The sequence below is a fragment of the Belonocnema kinseyi genome, chromosome 2, assembly GCF_010883055.1.
Source record: "Belonocnema kinseyi isolate 2016_QV_RU_SX_M_011 chromosome 2, B_treatae_v1, whole genome shotgun sequence".
In the NCBI taxonomy this organism is placed as follows: domain Eukaryota; kingdom Metazoa; phylum Arthropoda; class Insecta; order Hymenoptera; family Cynipidae; genus Belonocnema; species Belonocnema kinseyi.
The window spans coordinates 65,152,031-65,168,584 of NC_046658.1; the positions used below are offsets into that span (position 1 = coordinate 65,152,031).

At 34.1% G+C, this 16,554-nt stretch overlaps 1 protein-coding gene across 1 annotated transcript in view; it reads left to right on the forward strand.

The window, feature by feature from the left end:
• The first annotated feature begins 1,225 nt into the window (after nucleotides 1-1,225).
• LOC117167326 (transferrin) overlaps nucleotides 1,226-16,554 on the forward strand; it is an 18,436-nt gene continuing 3,107 nt past the window's right edge. The window contains exons 1-13 of the mRNA XM_033352174.1: nucleotides 1,226-1,403; nucleotides 1,582-1,687; nucleotides 3,833-3,972; nucleotides 4,055-4,179; nucleotides 4,278-4,422; nucleotides 4,519-4,673; nucleotides 6,504-6,625; nucleotides 6,781-6,926; nucleotides 7,014-7,260; nucleotides 7,342-7,490; nucleotides 15,203-15,475; nucleotides 15,570-15,670; nucleotides 15,731-15,886. Of these exons, the coding sequence (XP_033208065.1) occupies nucleotides 1,322-1,403; nucleotides 1,582-1,687; nucleotides 3,833-3,972; nucleotides 4,055-4,179; nucleotides 4,278-4,422; nucleotides 4,519-4,673; nucleotides 6,504-6,625; nucleotides 6,781-6,926; nucleotides 7,014-7,260; nucleotides 7,342-7,490; nucleotides 15,203-15,475; nucleotides 15,570-15,670; nucleotides 15,731-15,886 (1,947 nt within the window). The 5' untranslated portion in view covers nucleotides 1,226-1,321. The remainder of the gene's footprint in view (nucleotides 1,404-1,581; nucleotides 1,688-3,832; nucleotides 3,973-4,054; nucleotides 4,180-4,277; nucleotides 4,423-4,518; nucleotides 4,674-6,503; nucleotides 6,626-6,780; nucleotides 6,927-7,013; nucleotides 7,261-7,341; nucleotides 7,491-15,202; nucleotides 15,476-15,569; nucleotides 15,671-15,730; nucleotides 15,887-16,554) is intronic.

A 16,554-nucleotide genomic window follows, 5' to 3' on the forward strand; every position in this document is an offset into this window, starting at 1 on the left:
TAAAATAAATATCTGAGTTTCGAAGAACATGTTTTTTTGACTCATATTTATTTTCTCGATTTACGATTGGACCGTAAGACATAAAGAATTTGAAATCAATGACACTTAGAATTTGGTATATTATAGATTGCTGACCAGTCCCCGATCAGGACAGGACGACACTGTCAAGACAATAAGAACAAAATTGGTTTTGAATATTTTTTAGTTTCTTATTTTGCATAATTTTAGACACCCTGACAGTTTTTCGAAAATTTTGTGTCAGATATGGGCAGCAGTAGCCTGCCATGACGTGATTACTCTTGCGGAAAATTCTTTCCCTAACGGTTAAGTTTAAATTTTTCAGATTTCCCCGACAACTGTGAGAATAAAAAAAAAATAATATTAAAAAAAAAACATTGCTCTTCCTCCGACTTCACTGCTTTTTTATTTTGAATTCCAAAAATAAATGGTCTTGAATACCTTCAATGCTGTTATATACTTTGAGGATCGTATAGCAAAAATGCAATCGGAATATTTTTAATGAGAATAAGATTTAATTAAAATATCGGCTTTCCTGAAAACGTGCTACGCCTAATTAAAAAATTAATATCTCGTAAACTATTATTAGTCGCAAAGGGTTCGAATAGAGTTCGTAAAAGCTTTTTCTATGGTAAATAAGTGTACGCTCCCTAACTGGAAGCAATAATATCCAAGCAAACATGTTCAAAAATTGTCTTCATTTTTACTTTAATATTAATTAACAATATACGCAACGGTCTGACAGAGCGAAGGGTTTCAGTGTTTTATTAGAACGTATCCCCGTCAACCCAAAAATTTTAAGCAAAAAAAAATTCTGGTGATATTTTGTTCCAGGCAATAGCTTTTTTTTTTTGTTAAATTTTATTTTACTAATGTTCCAATTTCAAATTGAAGTTATGGGAATTTTAAATAACCCTCAATGGAATTTGTTGAAAATTGCCCCATTTTGCACGTTATATTAAAGTGACATAAAAATAAGTAATTGGACATGTGTACAGTTGTATTCAAAAAAATTATGGAAATCCCGGTCTCAAAAATTCCAGGTCATGGTAATTGTGAATTCCTTCAGGCACAGCCTTATTGAACTCTTGAACTGGCAATGAAATGGACTCTCATTGAACTAATTTTGATCATCTCTGGCTGATGACTCATCTGATATCATTTATGTAGCCTGACGTTTTTTGTCAGACAGTAGCCAGTCCACAGATCTGTCAAGCTGGACCAGAATATACATAAAGCAGACAAGTTAATGTTTCGCTTTACAATAATTTTGCATTCATATTACGAAATTTAGTGAGTGGAAATGAGTTTTAAAGTATCGACATTTATAGGTTTTATCCTAATCCTTCATTTGCAATTTCCGGTTTTCACTCAGAACAATAAACGTAAGTTTTTATGGATATGAAAAAAAATCTCTCGACTATACTCGGCCACCTTTAATCGACTCAAATTTCTATTTGGAATTGTAAACATATAGTATAAAATTAGAGAATTTAAAATTCTAATATGCCCCCACTATCATAATAAAAATACATACATGTTAACAATCTTTCTTTTTTTTAGTAAAATTCTGTGTTGTGGAAAGCAAACATACTGAAAATAATATTAAAATATGCCCAAATCTAATCAAATCGGAGAGTGAGGTAGAGTGTGTTCTCACAACTGATAGGCAAGTATATTTGAAAGATAAAGAATATATTTATTAACAACAGTCTGTACATAAATTCATGTTTATAATTAGGATGATTCTTTTTTTTTACGATAACTTATTTTTCATAACTTCTAGAATTACAAACCTTTTTTTCTATAATGAAACTTATGTTTTTTTAGAAATTCTTTTCATTGCCCAATGCTTATATAGTCTTAATTTTTTCCGAGTTTAACAAAAAGGAATTAGCAAAAATGAAAAAACGATTGATCAAATTAATGCTTTAAGCTTCAACTTTTAATGCATTTAATTTCATTTTTGATAAAAAGTGATATTTCGGGTTTCACTCGTGTAAAAAACTACGAATTGTTTGCCGACGTTTCGTGAATATTGCAGTTCACATCTTCAGGGATGACCTGAAAATGAGGTATCAGGTCATGATGTTCTTAGGTATACTTTCTACAATACCTGTGATTGGCCAGAGTGCCCCACCGTGAGGACTGGTCGAACTTGATTAGCCAATCAAGTCTTTTTTTTTAAATCCGGGAGAATGGAAAGCCAAATCGGATTGGAATTATATCCATTGTCCCTATTGATGTTATTAGGTTTTTTTTAAGATTTTGACTGTTTCTCTATGTTTTCTTGGAAATTTTTTGTGTTTTTTTGCAATGACTGTTGTTTCATCAAATAAAATGTTATGTCCTGTTTCGATATGATGTTCAGCTACTGCTGATTGCGTGAAATGTTTTAGCTTGACTTTACTTTCATGTTCCTTCATACGTTGGCTCACCACTCTCCCGGTTTCTCCAATATATACTTTGCCACAAGAACAAGGGATTTTATATACTCCTGGATTACTTAGGGGTGCCTTTTTGTCTTTAGGGTTATTTAGTAGTTGTCCTATTTTCGCAGGTGGTTTAAATATGGTTTGGATGTTGTGTTTTTTGAGAATTCTTCCTATTTGTTCTGTGACACCTTGGATGTAGGGTAGGGTGGTGGTCTTTTTTCTCTCTCTTTATTTCGTGGGTTGTGATGACTTGCTTTTTTGAGTATGTTTTCTTATTGCTTTATCAATTTGTTTGTGTAATCGTTCTGTATCAGGATTTGTTTAACGTTTTGTAATTCCTTTTGTAAGTTATCTTTGCCTCTATCGAGACAGCTCTGTATACAAGGTAGTTGATGACCGATTGTTTTTGAGATGGGTGATGGTGGGAGGAGGCATGAAGGTATCTGTTTGTATGCGTGGGTTTTCTGTAAACTTTATGTCCTAATGTGTTATCAGATTTTTTGTAAACTAATACGCCCAAGAAAGGCAAAACGCAAAACAAATACAAAAACACAAAAGACACAGACAAAACATAAAAACGGAAAATTGCCTTTCTTGGACGTATTAGTTTACAAAAAATCTGATAACACATTAGGACATGAAGTTTACAGAAAACCCACGCATACATACAGATACTACATGCCTCCTCCCACCATCACCCATCTCAAAAACAATCGGTCATCAACTCCCTTGTATACAGAGCTGTCTCCATAACAGACAAAGACAACTTACAAAAGGAATTACAAAACGTTAAACAAATCCTAATACAGAACGATTACACAAACAAACAAATTAATAAAGCAATTAGAAAACACACTCAAAAAAGCAAGTCAACACAACCTACGAAAGAAAAAGAGAGAGAAATGACCACCACCCTACCCTACATCCAAGGTGTCACAGAACAAATAGGAAGAATTTTCAACAAACACAACATCCAAACCGTATTTAAACCAACTGCGAAAATAGAACAACTACTGAATAACCCTAAAGATAAAAAGGCACTCCTGAGTGATCCAGGAGTATATAAAATCCCTTGTTCTTGTGGCAAAGTGTATATTGTGGAAACCGGGAGAGCGGTGAGCCAACGTATGAAGGAACATGAAAGTAAAGTCAGGCTAAAACATTTCACGCAATCAGCACTAGCTGAACATCATATCGAAACAGGACATAACATTTTATTTGATGAAACAACAGTCATTGCAAAAACACACAACAAATTTCCAAGAAAACATAGAGAAGCAATCGAAATCTTAAAAAACCCGAAATATCACTTTTTATCAAAATAAATCATCGTGAAATCATAAAATCTATTATCAATTTCATTTTTATTTTCACAACAGAATATCTTGCCTGAGGCTTTTAATAAATGATGAAGTAGACTTTACTACTGTGGAGCCGGAAGATCTAATGGTTCTTGGAATGACGGAAAAATACAATCAAAAAGTTTTAGTCACACATGAATTAAGAATATGGGAGAAAAGTAATTTTTATACATATGTAAAGAATAATTTACTGTTTTAAATTTTATTTTTCATACGAAATCCCACAATTTTTTATTTTAGAGCGTGCCCGTTTTCAGTTGGTTACTATCGTTCGTAAAAGTATCGAAAATGCATGGCAAACTCCGAAAAAAAGATTTTGTTCTCCTGGACTTGAACCGGGTCTCTTTGCTTTAGATTATGTGAAAGTCGGTATTGTAATTTTTCTTTTTAAATAAAATTTCCAAAATGTTTAAATAAATTAAAATTAAAATAATTTTAATTATTCTTTGTGCTTTCTTCACAGTATTTTGAGAATCAACTAATTAATACCGAGTGCGACCAGAAGAAAACTTTTTTAGCAAACAGAATGTCATCTTTATCTTCATACTTCGAGTCAGCTTGTATTAGTGGACCATGGACAAGTGATAAGAATTTTGACTTAAAACTAAGTAAATTTATGTTATATATTAGAATATTTTCAAATATGTACCATTTTCTTTGCCCAAATTCGGATTCTTTAATTCAAATTTGTTTTTTTTTCGCAGAGGAAAAATATCGCAATTTATGCTCTCAGTGCGGAAGTCCTAAGTGTTCGAAAGGAGATAAATATTATGGTAGAGAAGGGGTTTTACTCTGCTTAACAGATGGAGGGGGAGACATTGCATGGTCTAGATTGGATTATGTCCAAGAACATTTTAAGGTACTTTTGATGTCAAAGTGTCGATTTTCTTAAGTTTTGATTCAAGTTCAAATTATTAAATGAAAAATAAGAACAAACTAACTAAAAGAGTAATGAACAGAAATAAAATAATAATCTTTATTGCGCAGGAATAGTTATTAATCTTTAAGTTTCAAGTTTTATGTCGTGAAAATATGGAAAGAATCTGAAATTCTGAGAAAGAAATCATGAATACAAAAGATGAAAAAATAAAAACTTGAATTAGAAAAGGGACCGTTCAAGTATTACATAAGCACTTTACAGAGGGAGTTTCGTAATTCGTTTTTCGTCCTGATCTCACGCTGCGCACAATATTTATATTATTTTTAGAATCATATTTCCTTGTCATTTTTTTACACAATTAAACAAATATTTGTTTAAGTTCTTTTAATATATATTTTTTTAATTAGAGAACATTTTGTAAACATGTGCTAACTTGTGATGAAAATTCGTAGCAAATAAGTTTTCACGGATTGAAATTTCCAGTTTTGACATAAAACTAATATAAATACTACTTATAGTTTATTGACAAAATATTTATTTCAAAAAGTAAATACGGCTAAATTTCGAAAACAAACCAGATTTTAGTAAATTTAAATTTGTTTTATTGTAGCTATACCATTTTGAGATGAGCTAAAAAGGGTCGTTCCTCGCCACAGCAAAGCACTAAAGATTTAATTACAGACACTTTTTACAAATAATTCATTTAATAGGCAATAGATAAAAACTATGATTTGAATTTGTTTATTAATCAGTGTAAAATTATATACTATGCTGATAAAGATGATTAAAATATGGAAATATAAGATTTTGACATTTTAATTTCATCAAAAATATTTGGAATAAAATAATTTTTTATTCACCATTAATTAATAAAAAGTTAATTATTTGTAAGTATTTGATAATATATTGAAACTGATGTTGCATTAGCTTCTCTTGCAAATTCTCAGCGAAATTACGTAAATTTCCACATAGAGTCCGGATCCAATACCGGATCACATCAGATTTAAGCAGTAAAAAAATGGTATCACTTTTAATGCTCAAAATTATTTTTGAACATCCTATTTTTGGTGATACGGAATAGGTCTTAACCTGTTCTAACACTGTCCAAATTTGGACCCCAGGGTACACTGCACCGAACTCTCGCTTTCAGTCCAACGTCGGAAGTTGTTTGCAAATGGCCTTGGTCACAAGTCGGGGCGTCCCAACTTAAACAGTCTGGGCCGGGGGAATCATTTCCAATTGGAATGTATAATATTGCGCAATATACTCTCAGGAAATCACGGAGAAAATAATAATATAAGACATAATAATTAAGACATTAAGAACATTCTACGTAAAACTTAAAAATTTTTCCCAATATTTTCTTTTGTCATCTTCCATGTTACTTTGTTCCTTACCAAAACTCTTACTCATAATTTCTTAAAAAGTGTTTACGTTCGTTCTTTAAAAGTTCTTGAATCTAAGATACTTAAATTTTATGCTAAACATTTAAGAACTTCTAATCTATTCCTGTTTGTTTCTAAAATAGTTCACCCCTATCTTATTTAAAAATTCTAGGAAATATAATAATTATTTGAAGTCATTGTTATTTATGAATCAAGAGAATCCAACGCAATTTTGAGGAGGGGGTTTGTAGGATATGCTTACTTTTTCTTGCATTTCTAGCCTAGTAAAAATAATAAGAAATCTAAAAAATGGCTGAACTTTAAAAGAGAGGGGTCTTAAAAAATAATGTTAGATATTAATTTTTTAAACTTTAATTTTCCAAAAATGTATGTATTTTAATTTCCATTGACATTCATTCTTCAGGCATTAAACGATGATGAAAACGAGTATTACTTTCTATGTCCTGACGGAACAACGAGGAATTTAACATCACCAGATCCCTGCGTTTGGTTCGAAGAACCTTGGAAAACAACAGTAGCCAGGAAGTAAAGTTTCCATTAATTTGATAAATGTATACTAAGTAGTACTCTTAAAAAAATAATATAATTAGTTTTAAAATAATTTTCTAATTGAAAAAATGGGGTTCAATTATGATTTTCTCCTAAAAAATTGGTTGTTTTCCAATTTATTTAATTTTTAGAGAAGTGTCCGAAGTAGTGACTAAATTGCTCAATTCTGAAGCTAACACAGTGAGTGACTTTTTATCGCTTCTGGAACTAGATGTACACAGGGAACTAATTCGTATCGAAACTTTTAGAACACCTTCTGATTACTTGAAGATTTCATGTAATAAATCAAGTTTCTTGAATTTATTAATTCTTCTCAGCTGTAATGATAAGTTTTGTTAAAGAAATATTTCTTTCCCTTTAACAGTTCCTGAATTTTATTCATTCAAAAAACACGTAAAATGTTCTCCAGAACGAGTGATAAAATGGTGCGTAGTCAGAAATTTGGAAGCCGAGAAATGCGATTGGATTTCAAAAGCTGCCGGTAGTTATGGAGTAGAGCCCTTGATTGAATGTATACAAGAATCTAGTCGAGAGAAATGTATTAAGTCAGTTATTAATCGAAAAAGTGATATTTTTGCAGTGAGTCAGTACGATTATTTCGAAACTAGAACGTAAGTACTTACAGGTATTTATTCTAACTTTTAATTCCACTATGTAAAAAATAAGGTTTTTGAAAATGAACCTTCTTTCAGAAAAGGTCTAAAACCAATTGTACATATGGTTTCCAACAAAGCCACTCACGAACACGAAATAGTGGCAATAGTCAGAAATTCCTCGAATTTGAATTCTTTTGAGGATTTGAAAAATCATAAGGCATGTTTTTCAAGCTACAGAGATGCTGGTAAGGATATACAAGTAATCCTAATCTAAATACACCTGAACCTGGATTTGCGCAGGCTCGTTGTGCTCAGTCAAGCGTAAAGCACAGCTCGTGAGTGACACTTTCAGAAATTTTTTATCCGAGTGGATTAAATTTTAGGAAAACTTCAATACATTGATAGATTATAGATTTCCATGGGGCACAGAATTAGAGAGGTTAAAATTAAAAAGTTCGTAATTTTTAATCCAAATAGCCTTATATTTTGGAAAATGTAATAAATTATCAGATTTCTATGAGACTCCTAGTGGGGTTTTGGGCATCTGATCACGAATTTAAGGTTAAAATGAAAAAAATTATATAAACGCAAAAAACAAGATATATATATATATATATATACATGGAATAATCGCAATAGTTTTTTTGCAACGATAAAAAGTTATAAAAAATATAAGACGTATAACGCGTGTTGCCTGCTACACTTCAAAAGCATCATCTGTAAGCAGCAGTCAACAGGCGTTATAGATCTTATATATCTTTTTAACTTTTTACCGCTGCAAAAAAAAGCATAGCGATTACTCCGTGAGTTTCCAATAGAAAATTTAACGTAGAATCCGAATTTGAACAGTTTAAAAGTTGATCTTGCTGTGTTTTTTTTTAAAAGGAACCGAATGGGGTCTTCACGTGTACTTTCTAGAGGCTCCATTCGGTTCCTTTGGTCTGCCAGGGGGGACCAGATGGTATCAAGACCTTCTGGTGGAAGAAGTTTCCGTCAACCCATTAGCATTTGACCCATATTTTCACCTCATATTTAAAGTCGGAAGAGCCAATTCCGGAGTAGTTGGTGCAAGTGCGCACAATACTCCCGCCGAAAATAGGCAACTTAGCTGATCCGAAGAATTACAGGCCAATCACTTGTCTGAACACACTGTATAATATATTCACAGCTATCCTAAATGATAGGATTGTTCGGGCAACTGAACCTGTGTGGCAAGCAATGTATGAACAACGCGGCTTAAAGAAAGGCGTGGCAGGAGGTCGGCAGAACCTGCTCATCGATAGATGTGCCTGCAAAGATGCAGCATACTACCAGCGTGACCTATCGATGGACTGGATTGATTACCGGAAAGCTTTCGATTCGACTTCCCATAGAGTTATCATCTGTCTTTTGGAAAGCTTAAAGGTTCATCCGCAAATCGTGAGGTGCATAGAGAGATTGATGCCGCTTTGGAAAACCAGATTTACTATCTCAGCTGGAAAAAATCGTGTGACAACCAGCAAGGTCACCTTTCAGAGAGGTGTTTTTCAGGGCGACACCATGCGACCCCTTCGGTTTTGCCTCACATTATTGCCACTATCTCTAGCACTTCGTCATTCCGACAGGTACTTTTGCGGCAAACCTGCAGATCATAAGAACAAGGTCACTCATGTACCTGGTTGTGCCACAGAGCCGCATTTAGGATGTGCCATCAATAAAGGATACTCTCTGAAGCAGATACAAACGTCTCATCTGACAGATTTGATACTCTATTAATTTGGAGTAGCACCATGGACGATAAAGGAGCTCAGATCCTTTGATATCGGGACAAGAAAGGTTATGCACATGAACAAAAGCATGCATTTCAAGTCTTCTGTTCCGCGACTCTACATGTCATTCCGTCAAGGTGGTCGCGGAATATTGAATCTTGAATGTCTTCACAACAGGATTATCCTCGATACAGAACATAAAGTCGCAAATGAAAGAGAACCTCTTCTTAAAATGGTCAGGAAGCACGAAGAATTGGGCAAACGAGCGTTTCTGTACAATGCAGCGGAGGAGGCTGCTGAAACACTCGGACTTAACTGCAGTATTAGGGGTGAGCAAAATGCATCAAATCTTATCTATCTCGAGTACTCACTCCCGAAAACCCGAATTAAGAAAGCACAAGAGAAAACTTCCGTGAACAGCTCCTCGATAAGAGGATGCACGACATCTTCCACAGAAATGTGGGGGATGAGTCAATGTTATTCTCAATGATAGCTGCAGGGCGTGCCATGCACGCCCCGAGCGTTTAGTACACATTCTATCTAGTTGTCCAACACATGCGGGAACAACCTACATCCAGAGGCACAATGCGGTACTAAGAGTGCTTTATTACAACCTCTGTCACTCTTACGGCATTAACCTTAATATCGCTTCTCTAAATGCTCCTAGGGAAATCGAGTCAATTGTCGAGAATGAGAAGTGCCGCATATACTGGATTTTTATACTCTCGACAATTGTTTCTGTTGCCTACTCGAAGCCTGACATGGTTCTTCTTCGAGAACTTCGAGTTTTCGAGAAGCGAACCATGTTTGTTGTCGAATTTTCGGCACCAGCTGACAATCGGGTGCAGTTTTTCAGATTAGCACCCGCTCCTGGCAAAATCCCAGAGACGGTCGGGTATTGACAGAGGGGATCACATGAACTCCCATATAATACGACGCTGTTGAAGGCTGGTGACCTTTTCAGCATAAAAACAAAAACGCAAACCCAAGAAGACTCTCGGTTCCAGTTCTGACCCCAACCCCTCTTCCAACCCTCCCTTATTAACTGAAGTTTGGTGGGACGGACATTATAACTACAATCTCCACCATATGACGATTTTCTACTTAACTTTGACATGATTTTGGCTCGGAAAATAAACTTATTGCATAAAGGTGGTAGTTGGGCGTATAATCTAAACAATGAATAATACAAACTATAAAATAGCCCCGGAAAGGACTGGAACTTTAATTGACAAAAGGCATGCACACGGTAAATCTAAAGGTCATGTTTCAGTCGACGAATGAAGACTGGGTGTTTGGAATGCTAGGGGGGTGAATGATCTCAAGGTAAAAGAATTGCGAAAAACTATGGACGTGAGGAAACTAGATATTTTATGTGTGCCTGCAGCAAAGAAAAAGGGATGCGAAAGTAGATACATAGAAAAGGGCGTATTGAAGGGCTGTTTTGAAATATGGTCAGGTGTAGATAGTGAATCATATGGTAGGCAAGGAGTAGGTCTGATTTATAATGAAAGAGCGAAGCAGCATCTCGGAGATCATGATTTCGTATCTCCCATACTGCTGTGGGCCAGAATGAAAGTAGACATCAGAAGATTATTTATCATAGCATGCTACGCGCCAGTTGATAATGACCCCAGATAAGTAAAAGACGCCTTCTGGAACAATTTAAATGACACAATAAATATTTGCGAACATGGAGAAAGAATAATTCTGCTAGGAGACGTGAACGAATGGGTGTACATCCAAAATCAGGATACAGAAAGAGTACTAGGTAATTTTGGCGGTCCAAGAACAAACTATAACGGAGATAAATTGGTTGGTCTCTGCTTAAAAAGCGGTCTGTTTATTACAAATACTTAGTTTAGGCATAAAATGATCCACACGTTCACCTGGTCTAAAGGAAATAGCCACAGTATAATTGACATTGTTGTTGCGGATAAAAGACTAAAAGAGAGTTAGTCAAAGATACAAGGGTCATGAGGAGTTCTGAATGCAAAACTGATCATTACCTTCTGATCTCCAAACTTAACTCAGGTCGGGGATGGAGAAAAAAAAAGAACAAAGAAAACAAAATAAACGCGAACAAAAATTGAGAACCTGCAGAAACCGGATGTGCGAATAGATTTCCAAAATAACAGAATCGAAAGCATAGATAGGGCAACATGGGAGGAGCTTATAAAAAACAAAGATACAGAGGGCGCGTGGACAAAGTTACGGGATATTGTTGTTAGGTGTGCGATCGAAGTATGTGGTACCGCGGTTGTAGGAAGAACATCTGGTGATACGTGGTCGAATGTTGAAATTCAGGCTGCCCAAAATACAAAGAAAGAAGTGTAAAGGAAAACTTTGAACATCGCAGGTCTTAGCGATAAGGAAAAAATAGACATATAAATGATTACAGACACGAAAAGAGAATGCTCAAAGGATTAATTAAGGAAAGTAAGGATAAAATTAGAGCAGAAGAAGAGTAGAAAATACAAAACGACTTTGAAGGAAGCAAGAAACTGCTTTATAAAAAAATGAAGTGAAATAAAAGTACAGAATTTGTTAACATGAGGAATAATTATATGATGCAGATGGAATACGAGACGCTTTCAGATAATATTTTAGGGGACAATTCGAAGATGAAGCTATAGGGCGCCACAACTGCGATGTAGAAAATGATTTGTTAGAAAACTCAATTGAGAAAGTATGTATCACTGAGGTTAGGGATATAATTAAGAACTTGAAAAACGGTATGGCTGCCGGGGTAGACGATATTAACGCTGAAATGCTTAAACACAGTAGCGAGTACATACCACATAGACTGTGCTAATTGATAAATTTATTTTTCAAGATGGGAGACGTCCCAGACGATTGGAATAAAGCGATTATCGTACCAATATAAATTATTAAAAAAATAAATTATAAAATTATAAAATTTAATGAAAATAACAGAAGAAAAGATTTGGGAACTGCAAAGTGGGTTTATGCCAAGAAGGTCATGTGCGGATCAAATATTTAGCTTAAGGCAAATCACAGAAAAAATTTTGAGAGTAGGAAAATAGTATATTGTGCTACAAGTGATTTGAGAAACAATAAAAACCAATTTTTTGAAAATGTATGATAATTTTTGGAAATTTATGGTAAAATTACAAACATTACTTAAAAACTTCGAAATTTTTTTGTAAATTTGTAAATTACCGAAAATTTATAGAAATTTAGTACATCCAAAGCTGTTTGGAAGAAATTCAAAATTTCAAAAATTTCTGAAAATTTGATAAATTTGATAAATTTGAAAAATGTCCTAAAATTGATGAAAAATTAGCTAAATTTCCAAAATTTGCAGAAATTTATGAAAAATTTTCAAATTACCAATGATTTCAGATTTCTAAAAGTTTCCAAAATTTTCGGAAATTTTTGGTAATTCTTCGGCAATTCATGGTAATTTATATCGTAACTTATCACTTCGAGTTATGTCCAATAACTATTCACTACTCACAATCAGTCTCTCGAGCGTCAAATCACAATGAAGTCAGGTTATGATTCCGACAATCCTGAAAAGTAATTCTGACTCGAAATGCGCAAGCGCGACAGCAAGAAAAATTAATCTTACTCAAAGAGTGCAAGCGCAGCAGCTAGAAAAAGTCTTTTTCTAACTGCTTTTTACCACAGTTTCGGAATTGGTCCCTTCCCACACGCAATATATGCGTCGAAAATCGAACATTTCGTGCGTGCATTAGAAAAAAATGTTCTGTGCATTTGTTGACCTAGAAAAAGTTTTTGACAAAGTAGATGGAAGTAAACTTTGGCAAGTCCTGAAAGTATATGGGATCAATGGATCGCTCCTAGAACCTATAAAAACAATATATACGGGTAGCAAAGCGAGTGTAAGGGTACATGGGAAATTGAGTGACTGTTTCGATATTATTCAAGGAGTTAGACAAGGATGCGTTATGTCTTCATGGTTTTTCACTATACATGAACAAGTGTTTAAGAATGGCTCTTTTCGACGAAGAAGGTAAGGATCTCGAAACAGTAAGGGTACGTGGGTTTGCGTTCGCAGATGATAAGGTTGTTATGGCAGAGTTAATCGAAGAATTACAAAGAATGTTGAATAAGCTGAATGCAAGCATGAAGAGCATGGGCTTTAAAAGTAACGCAAATAAAACAAAAACTATAGGGTTCGAAGGAAATAGTGAGAAAACACTATGCAATATTTTATTAAATGATGAGAGAATGGAACAAGTTGATAAGTTCATATACCTTTGTAGCTTATTTACTAGGGACGGGGAGATAGATGAGGAATTAGATAGACGCATAAATGAAGGTAAGAGGGTTATTGGTAGAGCAGGGCCCCTTATTCGAAGTAAAAATATATCAAATAAAGCTAAAATGGCAACACATTATTCTATATTTGTACCCACTGTAATATACGGAAGCTAGACATGGTCTTATCAAGAAAAAGATAAGAGTAAAATTAACGCAATTTACATAAGATTCATGCGCATAATATGCGGTAAAACTCTGATGGACAAAGTGAGTAACGAGATAATTCTCAAAGAATGTGGTGCAGAAGAGAAGCTAATAGACACATGAGAAAGAAAGCGGTTAAGATGGTTCGGGCATGTTGAGAGAATGCCAAATGAACGACTAACGAAACAAGTGTATCAAGGTAAAGAAAATGGCAATTTGCCCAGAGGCAGACCGCGGAAATAATGGTTAGAATGTGTGAATGAGACCCTAGTTAGAAGAGACATAAGAAGCCACCGAAACATGAGAGCCTGCATAAAAAAATGCATGGACGTAAAAGAAGCTATAGAAGTATGCCAGAACTGAAAAGTATGACGGCAAATAGTTAATTAGAAGAGTGTCAGTAGAGTGAATGACGCCTGAAACAAAAGACCTTGGGCACTAATGGACCCAAGTGGGGAACCTTACATAACGTCTTTGTGAGGATCTTTACTTGGGGTGATTGCTAGAGAGATTGATCAGCAACCTGGATCGGAGCAGTGTTGCGGAGCGAACGTGTTATTTACATAAATAATACACGGAAAACGCTTGTTCGTAAAGTTTGGCATTATAATATTGATATTTACAAAAGTTGAATGGCAATTTAGGATATAGCCGAGAAAATAGTATTATTGCCGCAGCCATGCGAAGAAATACATTTTCCATTTCATTTATAAATATAACTACAAACCAAATAATTGTTATTTATATTTAGAAAAATTCATATTTTTGATAGTAATAACTAGCAGTTGAAATAACAAAAGTTGTAAAACGGGTAAGAAAAATTACCATTTTCAATGGGAAGGTGCAATGAAAGAAAAAACAATTGAATGTAGTGATTCGCGATTCAGTAACAAATTATGTCATTACACGCGCCGAAGTTCATGAGGTTGATAAAATTCCTAAACCATATAATTTGTTTTATCGCAGGGCTGATTTCTTCTAACAAGGTTTTTTATCTTACCGCTTAGAATAAAATATAAATATTTAATTGTATGTTTAATGTATTAAATGTTTAGTGCGTGAAGTGAATGCGAATTTATTTTTAGTTTGCTCTTTCGACCATTGCAGTTTTTCCTATTTTCTATAGGAAGAATTAAAAATGCGTAGAATGAACATAGACAGAATTTCTTTACTATTGTGTTTTGTAAACTTCACAGTCTGTTCAAAGGATTATAGGAAGTTTTTTTTGGTATAAGTGCAATTATTTAATCATTCATTTTATATTTCAATAAACATAGTAACTTCAGAGTTTAATTTTCACAATAGTAATTCTTGCAATAGTGACTCTATATCCTGGCTTGCTATTGTTTTATTGTAAAAATAAATATTCTACTATCAAGTTTTATAACTGAAAGTTTCTCCGTGTACGACAACCGGGTTCACCCGTGTAAAAGTTTAATAAAAACACTGGAATAATAATAATTTCAATGCAAATAGCCCAGGTTTCTGATCATAAATTTAAGGTCAAAATTAACAAAATTTGACATTTTTGATCAATATGGTCTAAATTAGTACCATAAAATTTGGGCTATACTGATAAAAAAATTCAAATTTTTTAGTTTTGACCTCAAAGTTGCGAATAAAAATCGAAAAACACCCCTAGATCTGAGTCTCTCGGAAATTTGATAATTTGCGGAATTTATAAAAGATTTGTGTCCCCAAAATTTTACATACCTTATTGAATACCTTCTCAAATTTTATGTAATTTATTACAGGTTGGAATTCTTTCATTTACACGATGAAAAATTTGACTGGCAATAACAATTGGTATACTAGAGACATGGAAATGGTTTCACAATTTTTCAGTGAAAGCTGTGTTTTTGACCAAAAAAATGCGACTTTGCCACAGAATCTCTACTCATTCTGTTCACAGATTAAAAATATCGCAAAATATAAGAAGCCAGACGAAGCAGCGTTGCACTGTTTAGAAAACGGTGGTGCCGACGTCGCTTTTGTCAATTTGAGTTCAGTTATGCACTATCAGCAAGGTAATTTTAAGATAATCTCAAAAACATTTTTAAACCTTTATCTAAATTGAAATGTTTACGTAATTTCTACTTTGATGATAATTAATCCTTATAGCTTCATTGTTAAAATATTATAAAGCACTTTGTGCCAATGGATTTATGTATGATTCTGGAAAAAAGGAAAAGTGCTATTTAACTTGGACAACACCAGGATCAGTAAGTACAAAATTACCCAAACATTTTCAAACTATAAATTAACGATTCTTATTTAAACAGATAATGGTCCACAATAATATCTCACGTGTGAAGGAAGATGATATTTATCTTATGCTTATGGATCTTAATGAACTTTTTGGAATACAGTATCAAGGTTGGACTCCGCTGATTTCTATGTATAGTTCTTTCGGAGGAGAAAGCAATGTTATTTTCTCTGTAAGTATAATTTAAAAATGCAGAAGAATCATTCTGAAGTAAATTTATTTTTATTTAATTTAAATAATAAGTGGTTAATGTTTGATTCATATGTTTCCAATCCAAATTCCTCTAATTCTTCTATCAAACATAATTTGACATTCAGATTATAGTGTGATAGTACATTGAAACTCTACTATAGCGCCGATTTTTAGGCTGAAAGTGGTTGGGAACTAACTTATTATAGCCTGCTCCGCTTTTGTTTGCTCGGGTCTGAGTGCTCGCCTCATTGACAACCGCAGACCCCGCGCACCTCCTGTTACGCATACCTGTGGCGCGGTGACGATTCTCGGAAGGGCTATAGAAGAAAGGGATCTTGAAGGGTTTCACTCTATTTCAATAATTGCAAAAGAATATATCATAAAATCAACGAAACGAAAAAATTGTGTACGATAGAATCTTTGATCTTTCTTTCTATATTTCTAAATCTTATTTTAACAATTTATCTTAAAAACACAAATGAATTAATATCAGGGTTGTTATCAATATGAGCGGTTATCTTGAAACTGGGGAAAATAATAGTGTTATAAAGTGGGACGATGGTCGTGGGGGCTAAAGCGTAGGCTTTGGACCCACTCCTTCGGCTTGTGGGTTCGATTCCCGCCTCGCACTCTGGAAGAGTCTCGGTG